Source organism: Natrix helvetica (assembly GCF_964273705.1).
Source record: "Natrix helvetica genome assembly, chromosome: 2".
NCBI classification, from domain to species: Eukaryota; Metazoa; Chordata; class Lepidosauria; order Squamata; family Natricidae; genus Natrix; species Natrix helvetica.
The window spans coordinates 236,703,491-236,720,636 of record NC_138552.1 but is presented as its reverse complement, the minus strand read 5'-3'; the positions used below and the strand labels follow the sequence as shown (position 1 = coordinate 236,720,636).

Below are 17,146 nucleotides of genomic sequence, written 5' to 3'. Positions count from 1 at the left end.
TTTGGAAAATAAAAGTATATGGGAAAGAAGAAGGAAAAATGCAAAAGCATTAATTTGCTTCAATTTAACATTATGCAGGTGTCTTACAGTTATTGGAATTAGATCACAGAAAGGACAGGGACATTGACTTTAGGATTAAAATGTATGTTTTCCAAGAGAATGGAGGAAAATCATAAATGTTGACAGGCTGGAAAGAAATTAGATATTTAATAGGGAAAGTAATTGAAGTTTTTAAAATGTCTTACCTAGTTTTATTATTGCCAACTTCAGTTTGGGAAATTAATTTTATTCCGGAACTAGAATAATAGCTGTAAATGAAAACACCAAAGGACACATTTTCTCCTCCTACCTCCAAAACTCTGCATTTTCTGATCTAACTAAAGACTGAAAGCAAACATAAGTGAATCACCAGGGAAAGAGAAGCAAGTGAGAGAGAATGTCTTCGCTATTTCAAGTAAAAAACTACTACAGTTCTCTTGAATAAAAGCAGTAGGATGTTGCATTAAAATGACTTTGTCCTACATATTCTTTAGTCTCTTGTCATGTTTTTTTTATTTGTTTGTTACATTAATATGGCAACCCATCTGACACCCATCTCTGAGACGAGTACAATAAAACCTACCATAAAAATACTATAGAACCAATTAAAAGCAATTACAGGTGTAAACAAAGATTAAAAACAAAACACAAGAAGGAGGAACTCTGAAAAAAATAATGCTGTATTTTGATTACAAACAGCATACCTTTATCTATATAATCTATGGTATATATAATCTTTAATGGCACATTGGAATTTAGTAGCTTATATTAAAACAAGCACATTGTCAAGTACTTTCACAAAAATGGGATTTTTTTTCTTGCCAATCAGCACCAATCTACCAATCATGATACAACCACACAACCAATCATTCCACTTACTGAAACAAAGCCAGCACCCCATCCCCTCCCATCAAGATTTACAGAAAGACGGCAGCTCCATTCCCATTTTAAGCCCAAGCCCGAAGATGGCAGGTGAGATCTTGCCGAAACGTTGCAAAGACAATCTCAATCTTACACGGGAAAAGACCCGAATACAACAAAACCAGCATATATATATATATATATATATATATATATATATATATATATATATATATATATATATATATATATATATATATATATATATATATATATATATATATATATATATATATATATATATATATATCATGCTACTCTTTTACATAGTGTGACATATAGAGAAAATATGGTATACGTATGCTTTATTGTAAGTTAAGTCCAATGTGTTTTGAGGAAGAAGGAAGTTTACACATTTTTGTTCTTGTGCTACTCTTTACTAGCCATGTCAATGAGGGAGAAGACAAGCACAAAAAAAACATTCATAGGAGTGGGGAATTACAATTATACCACTATTCACCCAGCACTTACCTTCTAGCCATCTCCTCTTGCCCTTAAAAAGCAAGGAGGACTCTTTTCTATAGTAAATCTTACTTCTAATTATACATAAATATTTTCATTCTCAGAAGATTGAGACCTTTGGGGAGGCACCATTATTTTTGTTTGTATATCATCACAAAGGTGCTTTTTCAAGTGGCTTTCTGTTTTTCTTTGAAGATGTTTCGCTTCTCATCCAAGAAGCATCTTCAGCTCTGACTGGATGGTGGGGAATGGAAGGATTCCATCCAGTCAGAGCTGAAGAAGGATGAGAAGCAAAACATCTTCAAAGAAAAACCAGAAAGCCACTTGAAAAAGCACCTTTGTGACAAGCATGACCTGAATGACTGAGAATCTCCATGGGCTTTGTTTATATAGTATTGATTTATTATGAAACAATACCTGTACAATGCAGAAATGCAGAATGATTTTTTTAAAAGCAAAGGGAAAAAGGACCATTTTCAGATATGAAATGTTCTGACTTATTATTTGCTAAATCTTAACATGCTTTACTTTTCTTTTTTCCCCTCCAGTTTTTGATTGCAATTTTAAAACACCATGTGATCTAGAATATTCCCCACCACTGAGGGAGGGCCATAACAGATCCTGGCATAGATTAAACGCAGATGAACTCTCACAGCTTCATGTTCTGGATGGTCCAGAGAGAGACTACTCTGCAGGTTCTACAAAAGGTAAGAGCAACAGAATAAAATCCATATAAAACAAAGTGAAATGGTTGAATTCTTTTAGTTTTGATGGAATAAGCTTTGGAAGAAAAGACAAAAAGTCGTTTGTGACTTTACAATCTGTTTCTCAACACAAATTAGTGTCCATGGATTACATTTGCTATGAAAGCTTGCTAGAGACCCCTAGAAATAATTGTCATGGAAGACAGGCTAAACAGTGAAATAAATGAATTAAATTAAAATGAAGACCAATAAGAACAACAGCATGTAGCTTCATCCATAACTTTTTAAATAAGAAGTACGTGATAAACCATCTAAACTAGTAATTGCATTTGAAGTGGGTTTGAACAGTCTCTCAACAATCTGATATTATTATACGAGAATATAGTTATTGCTGGTATCTTGCAGACAGAGACAAAGTGTGGCAATATTAAACAAGCAGGATTTCATAGGATGATTGCAATAATCAAATGACATGAAAATTTGAATTTCCCCAAACACTATTTTGCTATCAATCAGATTTTTTTTTGTTCTCCTGAAACATCTTAAAAATTCCAGATCAGCAGTAGATTATGACGCAACAATTCCAATACTGGGATCATGCATATAGAATAGAATAATGAGTTGGAAGGGACCTTGGAGATCTTCTAGTTCAAGCCCCTGCTTAGGCAGGAAACCCTACACCACTTCAGACAAATGGTTATCCAACATCTTAAAAACTTCCAGTGTTGGAGCATTCACAACTTCTGGAGGCACATTTTTCCACTGATTAATTTCTAAGTGTCAGGACATTTCTTCTTAATTCTAGTTTGCTTCTCTCCTTGATTAGTTTTCATCCATTGCTTCTTGTTCTGCCCTCACATACTTTGAAGAATAGCTTGACTCCCTCTTATTTGTGACAGCTCCTGAGATATTGGAACACTGCTATCATGTCTCTCCTAGTCTAGTCCTTCTTTTCATCAAACTAGACTACATGTTGAGTGCAGCCAGTTGGCCAGCCAGTTACGAATCCAACTGGTGGTGATGCTGTCTGACTCACATTCTTCTACTTTATCAAATAGTAGGTTATAGTCTACTTTATCAAATGCCTTACTGAAGTCCAAGTAAATTATATCGGCAGCATCCCTCTGGTCTGCTAATTTTGTCACTTTGTCAAAGAATGCAATAAAATTAGCCTGGCATGATCTGTTTTTGACAAACCTATGTTGGCTTTTGGTTATTACTTTGTTTGCTTCTAGGTGTTCACTGATTTTCTTGCTTGATTATTTTTTCCAGAATATAGTGGATGTGTTCAAGGTTCTTCTAAATTTAATCATCATCTTAATTGCCAGAAAAGTGCTGCCGCCTGATTGTTGTCATGTCATTTACCCAGCTCTGTATATTAGATTTCTTTATTTTTTAATATTTTTTATCTGCCTTAAATGCCACCGTTTCAGGACTTAAAGGCTGAATTATAAACAACAAAGTCCCTTGCAATAATGTCCTGAATCATATTTCCCCCTCTGTGAAATGGGAATAATTAGAGTCAGTTATTTTGCAGGGCTGGCAATGATCATTTTCCTCAGCCACCATTCTGCTTTTTGTTACACATGTGTAATGATCATGTGCCTGGCATTTAAAAACTTTTTAAAAAATCATCATTTTCTTTTTAAAAAAAAGCTGAAATAGAAACATAAACCGTAGTCTTTCCTCTTGATTCCTATCATTTATCATAGCTGCATCAAGAACTCTTTGCTTTTCTGAATTGCTTTGTTTTGTTTAAATTTTACTATGCATGAAACAGTTTTTCTTTTCAGGAGGAACAAAAATCCTTCTTCGAATTTCTTTGTTACTAAAACTGTTCATTAACTAAAAGCAATGAAAAACAGAAACCAGGTTTTCTTGCAAAATTGACAAAAACATAATTTCATCCAGTTCAATAAAGGTTAGAGAGTAGGTTTTTTTTCTTTAATGAAAGCTAGGATTTGGAGGATTATATCTCATTGGTAGGGCCTCTGAAAACACCCAACATCAAAGGCTGTTCTTGTAAACATTCCAATAGAAATGATAACTTCAAATACTGTCTGAAAAGAGAAACCTTATTTGAAATTGCTTTGTGCAACTCAGATCAAACTGAGAGTTTACCATTAACAATTCTTACCCAGTGAAGTGAACTCTGACAGGGTTCCTTCAACTGAGCATCAGACTTATGATCCACCATTATCTGTTTCCTTTCACACCTTTTAAAGAAAACTTAGATTTTTTGTTCTTTCACCTATGACTTCTTATTCAATTTAAAATCATTTTTATTGCAATTATTTGGCAGAGAACCTTTATGTGTGGTCTGCTTTAATCTGGGATTATTAAAACACTGTGCTTTTCACCCCTACTGCTTGCTTCCTGGAAATATGATTCCAATTAGATGCTTTCCATTTAAATTTTATTCATAGACAGTGAATAAAAGATGTAAGTAAGTAGGGCATGGAGCTACCCTGGGAAAACATTGTAGGTTGCGCCTGGGTGACTTACAAGATAGTCACTATCAATATATCAAGCAATATCTATAGTTATTAAGGTTCTATTAGAAATGGTTATTTGAATTTCCAGGTTATAATTCCTGTAGCATAAAAAATAGGAGGGCTGTTTCTTTCTTGAGGTTTAATATTTTCTCACAGAATGTTATACTTCTGAACAGCATTTTCTTGGATCTTAATTTGTACCTGAAGTTCTCAGCTCCAAATGTATATTTGATAAGAGATGCTAAAGATTACCTCTTCAGACTACAGTGGAGTTTTATAATGGGATGAATTAAATGTCTAAGTAGTGACTCCTCTTAATTAATTGTCAGTAATCTTCAAGAAGGTGAGGGGCAGGAAAGGAAGAAGGAAGGAAGGAGGGAGGGAGACTAAAATGCCATTAAATAACACATGCACATAAACTGTTTTTAACAGGTTTCTATATATCAACTTTCAGCATTTATGCCTAGGAGAATAATCTTTTGTGGTTGTTTCAGCCATAGTGTACAAAATATTTCCAGTAACAAGGCCTGCACTGGATCCTGTATCTCTTTCACTTGTCTCAATAAAATTAATGAACTACTGCATCAAAGGCCTCTGGAAGGTTGAGGAAAATCAATTGGGAAGTGCTCCTTTGGTCTTCTTCTAGTTAAGATCATTAGGACATGGCAGGTTGCCATGTAAAGAGAGCCAGTGTGTTTGTACACACCTTCCTTGATACCTGCCAGAATCTTTTTCTTATATGAGGTTTGCTTATGTAAAAGAAACTAACATGCTATTAAGCCAAATGCCATACTGTATTGTTTGATCATCGAGTGATTCTGGTCCAGTCATCATCTTGCAGCCCAATTCTCTTCATAGATGTCAGGTAAAAGGGGAAAGGGAGAATATACTATGCTCAATTCATTACATTTCCTGGAGAAAATTATGTATAAAAATATAAATAAATATGCAACTTGAAAGTGAAAATGAAAAAGCTGAATATCTGGCATTCCAGGAAATGGGGAAATAGGCAATGTTTTTAAGTAGATTTGATCCTTATAAATACAATTACTAACTCTACTTCTGCCTTGTTTCTCTTGATATTGGTTGCTTATTTACTGTCCCTCTTAAATTATTCATTCACCTGTAATGTCACAAATACACCAATAGTTTGTTTCTGCAAGCCCCCATGTGTAATTCTGGATTAAGCAAAGAAAAAAAAAGAGTCCATGGTCTCAGACAATCTCTCCCCTCATCAGAGTTTCTTCCCATAAAGAAATACTGTGTGCTCAGATGAGTTGGTTCTACTCTAAATTGTTGACTTTGCTTATTTCCCAAAAGAAATATTTGTTTGCTTATTTTGTTTGGCCTCCTGATGATTTAGCAGATATTTAATGTACTGGTTTTTCTAACACTGTCCTGAATCTTGTATTCCCAACTGGTTATCCTGTTTAGCTGTTTTTATTAGTTTATATTTCCAAGCATTTTATATAGACTTGTTTGAAGATTGGAAATGTCCTGTATTAACCTAGATAAATTCCAGAAACTCTTATTATACTTTCTGTGATTATGAAGCAAATGGTAAAATGTACCTTTAACTATTTTAAATATATTGAGAGAAATTTGGTTCCAAAATTGAATTTCAAAAAGAAAAAAAATCTTCCTATGAGCAATTTACATTATAAATTTAATTTTATCTTAATTTCTCTTTTTCTGAGCATTAAATTCACTTTGCTCCAATTTTACATTGGTCAGAATTTTTTTAAAAAGGCAAACCTACAAAAGTACTGAAATTAAGCCTTAAGCAGGATAATGTCTATTCATTTGAAAACCAGCTTGCTGTCTGCTAGCTGTGGACATGTTGAGAGCCAGTGAGGTCTAGTGCTTAAGGCAGGGGTGTCCAAACTTGGGAACTTTAAGACTTGTGGACTTCAACTGGCTTGGGAATTCTGGGAGTTGAAGTCCACAAGTCTTAAAGTTGCCAAGTTTGGACACCCCTGGCTTAAGGCACCAGGCTTTTATGCAGGAGACTGAGTTGGTAGAAATTATTAGGTATAGTCCTCATTTAGTTACTGCTTCATTTAGTGACTATTCACAGTGAAAAGAGTAACAAAAAAGTACTTTTATGAGCAATCTTCCCATTTACTACCTTTATAAAGCTATAAAACAAAGGAAAGCTGAAATAAGGTCCCAAATACAGTCATAGTTTTTACTTTGCAACCACTTTGCTTAGTGAGCAAGTTAGTCCTAATTGTGATCACTAAAAAAAGACTATGCATCTATGTAACATCTGTAGAAGACATAGGGAAGGGCCTTGAAGGGCAGGAAGATGACTCACTACCAAAGAAACAGTCAGTTAAAGGCAGGCCAAGAAAATAGCTTGTTAAAACTTCAAAGACAAGCGCTTTCCTGATTCATAATGTTAAAATGAGGAGGGGGAAAAGCATATTTCCAAATGTTATCTTATAGGTCTGAATTTAAAAAGAATTTAGGCAGCCCTGTTTGCCTAAGTACTGGTTGCTGCAATTTTTATCAAGATCTTCCTTACTTTTTATAGGTACATGCTAGCCAGCCAGATGGATGGATGGATGGATGGATGGGATGGGTGGATGGGTGGACGGACGGACGGACGGACGGACATAAAGACAGACAGACATGCATTTTAGTGTGATTCTTTAATTTTGGAAACAAGATAAAAATTTGGAAAATATATATTTCATTTTAACTATTGTATTGGGAAATATGAATAATTAAGTAATTAAAATATAAATCAAACTAATTTGTCTAACATCCCACCTCTGTCATGTATGCAGATCAGTATTATCATTTTCATTAATTGAAGTAGTTTCTCGAGCTTTTTCTCCAGACATCTCTATCCTTTCATTTGAGGGATATGTGTGCCCTATTAACCTTTGGATTGTAAGGATTAGTCCTCTATAACTGAAAATAAAATAAAATATAAAGAATATCATGGTTTGCTGTTCAAATGTTTCCTTTTTGTTTCTTTTATAGCTACTGGGATATAAAGGTCACAATGAAATGTACTCAGCAGAGAGAATATTAGCATTCAGAGACAATGACTTATTGGACTGCAAATGCTTACTGACTTTAATTTATGATCCTTTTGACAGAGAGTGATGAGGGAAACCCTACAGGATAATAAAGTGATAATCCTGAACAAAATATTATATATTCACCCAACCAGAGAGGATAAATCAAGCTACGTGCTCTCTCTCATATACGAAAATAGAGTAATGAAAAGTATCATGCTCTCTAGCATGAATATAGTGAGAAATAGCCAACTAGAAAAAAACATACCTTTCCACTACAAAGGAAAGAAACCATACCAAAGTTTCTTTCTATTGTCACATTTTGGATAGTTGTCATACATTTTGATGGCACAAGTCTATTCTTTCATTTCTACATGGCAAGAGACGTGAGTCATCAAAATAAGTAATAGGTGGCATTGCTACCAACCTACTTAAGTGTATTTACAAGCAACATTCATTATTCAGACTGGAAAGGCTTTTAGTAATTTTTTTTCACAGTTCCAAAGGCCATTAAAAGTTTATGATAAAGACAAGGCGATTCATAAAAATTCAGAACTCTTCACTTTATTTTTTTTTTACCCTAATAGGGGTGATATAAAAATAGGATCCAAATATCATACCGTATACTTACTTAATCAGTATTTTTTCTTCTTCTTTTCAATTGTATCCAATTCTTGGAGACTGCCTGGACAAGTTCCCACAGTTTTCTTGTCAAGGATTTTGAGAAGAGATTTGCCTTTGTCTCCTTCCTAGGTCCGAGAGGGATTGACTGGGTTATCCAGCTGGCTTGGTGCCCAAGGTGGAACCAGTGGTCTTGCAATTTCTAGCCTGATGCCTCAACCATTATATCAAACTCACTTTCTGAGTGATTTAAATTTAATTCCTTGATTTAACTGTTTTCCTTTCTTTCTCTAGTAATGCTATAAAAAATTGCTATAAAGGTTGAAGATCCCCCCCCAGTACAATCAGTGTGTGTGTGTGTGTGTGTGTGCGCGCGCGCGCACGTGCACGCACGCAATTTGATTTTTATCGCACACGAAATGTTCAGGAATGCAAAAATGCTTTTCGTCCCCTCTGCATTTTATACTCCTTCCACAGAAAAGAACAAATCAATTGAGCGAAATACATAGAATTAGCATGGCTTTCTGTTCCTTGTCAAAGTTTCCAGAAAGAGAAGAGTTGAATAGATAGTCTTTCAGTTGTTGTAGACATAAGGGACTGGATTCCAGCCCTTAATGTCTACCATTCAGAATGAACAATTATTTTAGCTATATATCATCATAGTTGTATATGCTAACTTTTATCAGCACAGAAAAAAAAAAGGAAAAAGAAAGGGAAAAAAGCTATCCAGAGAGAAATATGGAGATTCAGATTATCTGAAAGAAAGATGAAAGGATGTTTGATGTCTCAATAGGGATGCAGCAGAAGTGTTAACATCAGAAGCTTGCATTTGACTTTTTAAAAGAAAATACTGATGTAATCATGGAGTAGCATAGACAAATATTTGTTGTTGAGGTTTTTTTAGGGGCATTAACTTAATCAGTTAGAACCCTTGAAACGTTATTAGTGTAGTATTTCTTCTCAATCATTATCCTACAAAAAGAAAACATGTCTTTATCATAATGTATTGCAGTGCACACTGCAGTAAGCAAGTATATATTTCATAGGCATCCATGACAAAGACAAGGGGAACAAATTATGAAACGTGTTGTAAACACAAAATGTGTTAGCCTTCAAAGTAGACAGGTCAAGAAAACAGACAACCTCCTCCTGAGACTACGGAAACTATATTTTATTATCCTAGGATATAATAGAAATTTGAAAGCCAGATAGAGTTTTTTCTTTCTCTCCCTCTCTTTGCTCTTACACCAAAGAGAATCAAGGCAGGATAATTCTGACTGTTTTCTCATTCCTTCCTTACTTCCCCAGCTAAATTCTTTTAAGTCCATCTCTGTACTTTGATATAAAAAGCTGATGTTGTGACGCACACTTTGTCATTTCGTTTCATAACATTGTCTGATAAATGTATTCCTCATTTTGACTAGCTTTCCTTTTGTTATGTTTTGTAGCTTAATTGATTACTGTAGAATACTTCTGAACTGAACAATTTTTTGTGTGGACTACATAGTGAAAATAGATGCAGACTGCTTTAAGAATATAAGATAAAAGCATTTGATTGGTGTCCATGGATTGCTAGTGGAGAAAATCATGCAATCAATGGGACAAATAAAGTTAGAAGCAAAATAATGTTTTATCCCATTTCATCTCATCAGTATCACAAATTGCAGCCTTTTTATTTTCTCTTATAAAAAAGACAGTAATTGCCGTAATATTCAGATCACAGTTTTTGTAGACAAGTTTTATCCAATCTCAACTATATTTCAAATTGGTAGTCTTCTAAACTGAAGAATTCATTGAAAACTACTGAAATCTTTTAGGAATGTTAAAAGTGTTGTGAATAAGTGCACATTTTAGGTTAAAGCCTACAGCCGATCTAAGGTGATTAAGGGGAGGAGGAGAAGTTTCATGTCTAATAATTATATGTTCCCTAGTTTAATAAAATGCATTTCCATAGAAATTATTTTCATAAAAACTTAAATATAAACATTGCAGAGTTCTTACTAATACCAGGTTTTAAAAGTTCAGATTCTGTGTCTATTGGTAGAGCAGAGGGATTCTTCTCAGAACAAGTTCAACGAAAGTTTGACAACATTGAAAATAGGTTGGGAAATGAATTTTTTTTGGCTGGTCTTGATCCTAAAATCATACTGTAAAGGCTACCTCTGATCACCCTAGGAAAGAAAACCCTTGACTCCATAGATTCAGAGAAAAGGTACTTTTAGTAGGAAATAACTGATTGCAGCAAAAGTCAGACAAAATATGAAGGAAACATGCGTGAAAAGGCAAATTGAAAATAACCCCAAAGCCCATCTCCCCCCAATAGTCAGGCAACCAAAATCCAATTATCAGCCAGGAAAAAGTTTTGGGAACATCTCTGGTCCAAGTGCTCTGTGTCACTTCCATTGTACGCCATTCCCAGGATGGTTGGCCTTGAAGATGTTAAACAACCCAAGCTGCCCTCTCTGAGTCCAAGTCTCCCCATCGCAATTCCAGTCTCACATTACCTGCGCGCTTCCCCTCCCAAATACCCATTGCTCCCTCCATCCATTTACATGGCAGCTGGCAGCAAGCATGAAGGAAAACAATGATAGTCAGATTGACACATGAATTGCACTACTCTGCAACTACATTTGTACCAAAGTCTCCTCTTGAATAATATATGATGAATCCATAGATCTCATACTAAAAGCTTGATGCTGTGGCTTCTTAGGCTTACCTCCATTTATTGATAGAAACATTATTCCTGTAGTTGAGATAGATGATCCTGTATTGTGGGAATAATCTACTGCTTAATGATCACCACATGAGTTGTCAGTCCTTCAATATAAAGCAGACTAAGGAACCAATGTCATGTAAATCAGTACTTCTTTTACTGTAATAGCTATAGTAACAGAATTTACATGTCTGAATATGCTTGTCCCTCCTTTCCTTTATCTTCATGAGCACTAGGGAAAAGCCTTTCCAAAATGCTTTCTCGGATTACTTTCTTGGATCTGGCTTAAGTCCCTTTTATCTGACCATTGTCTTGGCAGTGTGTCTACCGTATAATACACACGAGAATTGAAATTATATAACCATAACTATCAAGTTAGCAATTTGAGCAGGACATGCATAGAACTACACATATATGCATACAAACACAATCATGGTTCTTATCTTTACCACAGTGCATTATCCGGTCTACATTTCAGATTTCATTGAAGACTTTCACACCGACTCACAGTTGGAATAATGGGTATTACAATAATTTCCTACATTCCATATTATCTATTAGTTATGAAAACTGATAAAATTGACAATGGCAAATTTCTTGCAAGGCTGAAACCTCCAGAACATAATTTATATTCTTTTCAGTTTAATATACTTTGACCATGTTAGATAACTTTCTGCAATATCTCTTTCCTCTATAGAGTCCTATGCCCTTACTGGACCTGCAACCCAGCCCCAAGCAGGGATTTTAATTATGACTACATTCATTGGCTACTTATCACACAATTCCACCTCATCTCAGTATTCTCCATATACGTAATAATGCTTTGTTTTTGACCATTTAATTATGTCTGGCTCTCACAGATTCTTTCAATTGTTGTATGTTCAACTTTCTATCAGATCTGATGTTATCAAGCCAGCATATTCTTTGTGGCCCCTTCTTCTTTGTCCACTAACCATTGCCTTCTTCAATGAATCTGCATGCACAACATGGACACAGTAAATCATATGTAGTCTTATGATTTTAGCTTCTGGTGATGTGGATTAATATGATTTAACACCTTTCTGTTAGTTATTCTGGTTATCCATGGTATACACAGTAATTTATGCCAGCACCACAGTTCAAAGGCATAAATTCTTCTTCGATCAGACATTCTTAGTGTCCAAATACATAAGTAATACTGAACCATTTTGTACCATCTGCAGCCACCCCAAAGCAATAGAAAATGATCAAATCTTCAAAATGCTTCAAAAAGCTACAAAGTACTTGCAGAAGTCACCTGATATGATTCTTCCTATCAACTCCGCCTCACTGGGGATATTGAGGTACAATCCTCTTTCAAATCTTTGAACTCTACTTCTCCTTAATTATATGAGGTCATAAACATTTAACCAAAACTGTCCTTCCTTTTGGAGAAAAAAAACCCCACTGAAAGCTAATTCTTTTCCATCAGTCCCAAGAAGAAAAGGAATTTCTCTAAGCCATAGTCTATGGAACACAAAACAATAGTTTCTTAATATTCTGATACCTGTATGAAAGTTAGCAAGGGAGTATGCTATTTTTAAGCCACTATAAAAGATATATTGCTGCTAAGTAATTGTTTACAGCCTGTACAGAAAGATAAATAGGAAATGCATTTTGAAACCATTGTATGGTTATAAAACTCTTACAGTTAAAATATCCTCAGGGGAAGTGGGAAGCGTCAAGGGCTGACATCATCCGGCAAGCAGCGTTCTAATTTAAGAAAATAGGAGGCAAAACCATCCCGACATTCAATTTTGGGCTTTAATTTTTTTAAGAGCAGAAAATGATCACATTAGCTTTAATGTAGTTAAAGTGACCCACAAGAGGGTCTGCAGCTAATGACAACAAACTGTTTTAGCATAATCAAGGCATATGCATGGGTCTCTTTGGAAAACTTTGTATTATATTTTGCTTTAATTCATGAATTGCATGTGGTGTTCTGTATCATTTTCATGGGATCTTAAGGGCTATAATTATCATGGCAATTATGCTTTAGAAATAGCACTGGCTGGTCTTCTTTAATAAAGCAGGACCTAATTGGAGTTACATTTAGGCAGGGGGCCAAACTCCAGTTTTATTCATTTGACATTGTTAAATCAGTCTACTCTGGTGAGTTATTCATTTCATTCACTGGGATTAGATTGTGATGATTGCTCTAAATAGCAGAATGTTTCACTGATTAAAAAAGAACATTATGAACTTAAGATCAGAATAAAGATCAAAGTGAACCAAGTAATTAGATACTAAGACTGGTACTTTAAGAAGTGGAATACATGATCAACAATGACATTGTACAATGTCACACAAAAAGCTCTAATGATTTGTAAAACCATTACAATTTTGGGTATCTTTCTTGATCTTTGAGACTTCTTTTCCAGTTAGATATGGATGTGAAAATTCAAGAAAAAATGTTGGTGGATGGAGACTCAGTTGTAAGCAAACAGAATTTTTAACTTCACATGGTATCATTGCTAATTATGGGTCAATCGATTCAGGCATCAGTTTTAACTTTCAATTTCTTACCTTTATAGAATGTGCACTAAACTGAAATAGGTGTACCTCTGGGCTTAAATGGGCAAATCATTTTGATATTTTGAAAAAAAAAAGGAACTTTATTATATCTATTTCTCCCCAACCTAATATGTTTAAACCCAAATTTTGTGCATAGAAATTTATACAATGAAAGGGGAAAGCAAATAGAGTACTAATATACTAAATAAATAGTTGTATGCCACTGAATTAGGCTTGATTCTTGTGAGTTCATGAATAAATGCTCTCCATTTCAAAATGTCACCGAGCCTCAAGTATAAATCTGTAACTTATTTGATGTCCCCATCTTACATACCTTATCTTTCCTCTTAATGTTTACTGAGCATAATCCTAAACTAGAAATAATGTTTCTAGTTGATCATCTACTCAGATCACATCAAAAATGTAAATTTCTGCTTGATGATCATCTTGAGAGAGAAGTCAGACTTTTTTGCTCCAAGATTGATTACCAAGAGCAAATTCTTTCTCTTAATAACCCATTCTGGTTCCATCTACTTTCTTTCCTCTGGTCTTTTCACAGCTGTACAACTTTGTGTTAATGATTCTGTGACAGGAATATCAATCATAATTTTGTCTAATTTTGTCATTGCCTTCCTTGCTAGAATAAAGCTACTTTAGTATACTCTTCATGTTTTATTTCTTCACAGTGAACTTTTAATGCACTAAGCATTCTGGCTGACATTATTTGAGTCTTCTTGATATTTAATATGCAACCAGATTTTTCACTTTACATTTTTATTTTCATCATTAACTATTCTAAATCCTTCTAATAGCACTTCTCAAACTATTAGCATTTTGGCCTTCTATTTTTATTCCATCCATCATTCATCGCAGTTCTGTTCTTCTTACATTTGTTGTATAAATTGAATAAATATGGGGGTCATATTCATTCTTGTTTCATTCTCTTTCTTACTCAGTGACTCTCTGTTTCTCCACATTTGGTTCTTATAGTAACATTTTTAAGGCTTCCTCAAAAAATTAATTCTTTAATAATCTTGAACTTTTATGTATGAGCTGTGTTAGTATTTGTCAACCTTGGCAGCTTTTAGATGCATAGGCTCCAATATCTGGAATTCAACAAATTCATCTGAAAGCTGTCAAATGCTGTTCTACATAATTAAGGCTTGATGTAAGCAAAGTTATGCCTCCATCTTATATTATTGGTCACCCAGTCAGCTAGATGTTTGGACAGGGTTTGTCATTTTTGTCCAAGGACCTCAGAGGTGGCTGTTGCTTTTTAATAACATTAAAGATGTCATAGCAGGATGTAAGCTATTCCACGAAAAGCTGCCATTTATAACTGACTAATGGTGATTTTTCTCAATGCCAATTTTAAGATTTTTAAGAATGCACCTAAGGCACCTTTTAGTATTTGTACTACATTTGCTTTCTTTTGCCACACTCATTCTACTTCTAATTTCAGGTTTCGGTATTTGGTGATATTTCTCCAGTTCTTTCTCTTCCATTCTGCTCTCTCCAGATATTCCAATGTCCCATATTCAGACTTTTTCTGTCTTTCTTATCAACAATTATCAAGTGTTAAATGGTAGATGCTTCTCTATTTGAACTTTAAAGTCCCAGAGCATCTTATCATCTTCGTTATCTATTACTTTGTTGATTTAGTGATCTTACCTATTTTTGCTTGCAGGTGTTATTTCTTGCAGATATTCTAATGCACCAATTGTTGATACTTTGTCATGCATGTTGTGTTTGTAATCAGTCTATGTGAACTATGTGAGCAGCTAACTGGGTAGTTTACTGTTTATTCAATTTCTTTGCAGAAGAAGCATTTGCGGTCTATTGTTTTCTTCTCAATTCTGGCTTTGTGTGCATTTGTTCTTAAGACTTGGTCTTGGTCTTAGACAATTAATAGTTGTTTATATACATATATACAAACATATACATAGTAAATAAATTCCTTACCACTCAACTACGGACACAAGGAGAGAAATGAGGTACATGATGAGAGAGAGAAATGCCCTCTAATGGCCATCTATATATAGACATCTCTTAAAATGGTAAATGCCTTGTGTGGACCCCACCAAAGTCTTAAATAGGCTATACCTATATTGCCGAATCATTCTTATTGCATCAGCTTACAGTTTACAGCTTACAACATTCCATCAGCTGGCAGCTATTAAATCCTCATTACCTGACAGGTGTTCTTTTTTTTTGGCCATGTCTCTTTTCTGTTCTTTATTTGATCTTCCTTGTAAACTAGTTTAGTCTTTTTGGTATTAAGGCTTCTTGGTGTAGTAGCTTCAGTGTCTTCTTTGCAATTCTTCTGATATTCTTCTAATGCCATTTTTGTTTATTCAACTAGTGTATCTGGTATACTTGCAACATTCCTACTCTCTATGGTTTTTGATAAGTAGAGACTCAATCAGTCTAATGTAGAAGCCCTGAATAGGAAGACAAGAAAAATAATGACAGTGACTCATGCCCTTAATTTATGCAGTGGCATTGACTATTCACTAAGGAACATAGATGGCTGTAGAATATTGCAACATGCCCTGAATCTATCTTACCTGAGTTCATTTGCTTTTCTGAAACCTGACATTGGATTTCTTTAATACATAAGTTTATATGCCATATAATTAACTCAATTTATAAGAAACAAAACCACAGGTAAAAATATGTTGCCTTCCAACTGTCTACAAAAGCCATGATTAGAAAATGTATAAACAGTACCAGCATAAAAAGGAACAAAAAGCAAAAACCACTAAGGCATTTATTTCATATCTTTTGCTTACCGCCTGCTTTTATTGATTTGACTTAGAATTCTTACTTTTTTCCTTCACTTTGCATAACTCTGTCAACCTGCAGAGTATAGCACAATGAGTAAGTATCAGGGTACATACGTGTTTCTGTATGAACAGCTCTATTTATTAGAAATTCTTAAAGAAAATGTTGCTTATATGCAGAATCAATGAAGTGGTTTGATAATTTATTGTTCTACATCTCACTTCTTCAGTACAGGTAGATACGACTTTTTTAAATTCTAAGGCACACAGGCCTATACGATAGGTTGATGTCTCATTTTAGCTAATTGTTCTCTTGCAGCCTTTAAGCAGTGAGTATTTCATCAATGCTTGATGCTTTTCTATTTGAAAGCTGGGTCTATTATGTCTTTCACATCACTTTCTATTGAAATTGGTTGCTGCATACATTCTCTCTGTGTTAATGTTTGCATAATTATTTACTATTAACCAAAAACTTAAGAAATGTGCATTATGGTGTCATGACACATCTTATGTATTATTTCTATTCTAATGGTGTTTACATGACACACATTTTGTAACTCACGTCTGCCCTAGGACAGCAGTGAAAAATTTTTATCATCTATAATTTAATTTGTAAAGAGCTTCAATATATGCTGAATATATTGAACGTGGAAATATGTTTTGTGAACAAATGGCTGGGCATAACTGAAGTTTGAATTGGAAAAAACAGAGTAGTTTAAGCTAGCTGTCCTTAGCTCTCTCTCTCTCTCTCTCTCTCTCTCTCTCTCTCTCCCTCTCTCTCTCTCTCTCTCTCTCTCTCTCTCTCTCTCTCTCCCTCCCTCCCTCCCTCCCTCCCTCTCTCTCTCTC

The 17,146-nt window shown here is 34.6% G+C and overlaps 1 protein-coding gene across 1 annotated transcript in view; it reads left to right on the top strand.

Annotated features, from left to right (window-relative positions):
- The window catches only part of ALK (ALK receptor tyrosine kinase), a 680,353-nt gene that overhangs the window by 207,914 nt on the left and 455,293 nt on the right, over positions 1–17,146 (top strand). Inside the window, exon 3 of the mRNA XM_081944717.1 lies at positions 1,971–2,129. Coding sequence (XP_081800843.1) covers positions 1,971–2,129 — 159 coding nt within the window. The remainder of the gene's footprint in view (positions 1–1,970; positions 2,130–17,146) is intronic.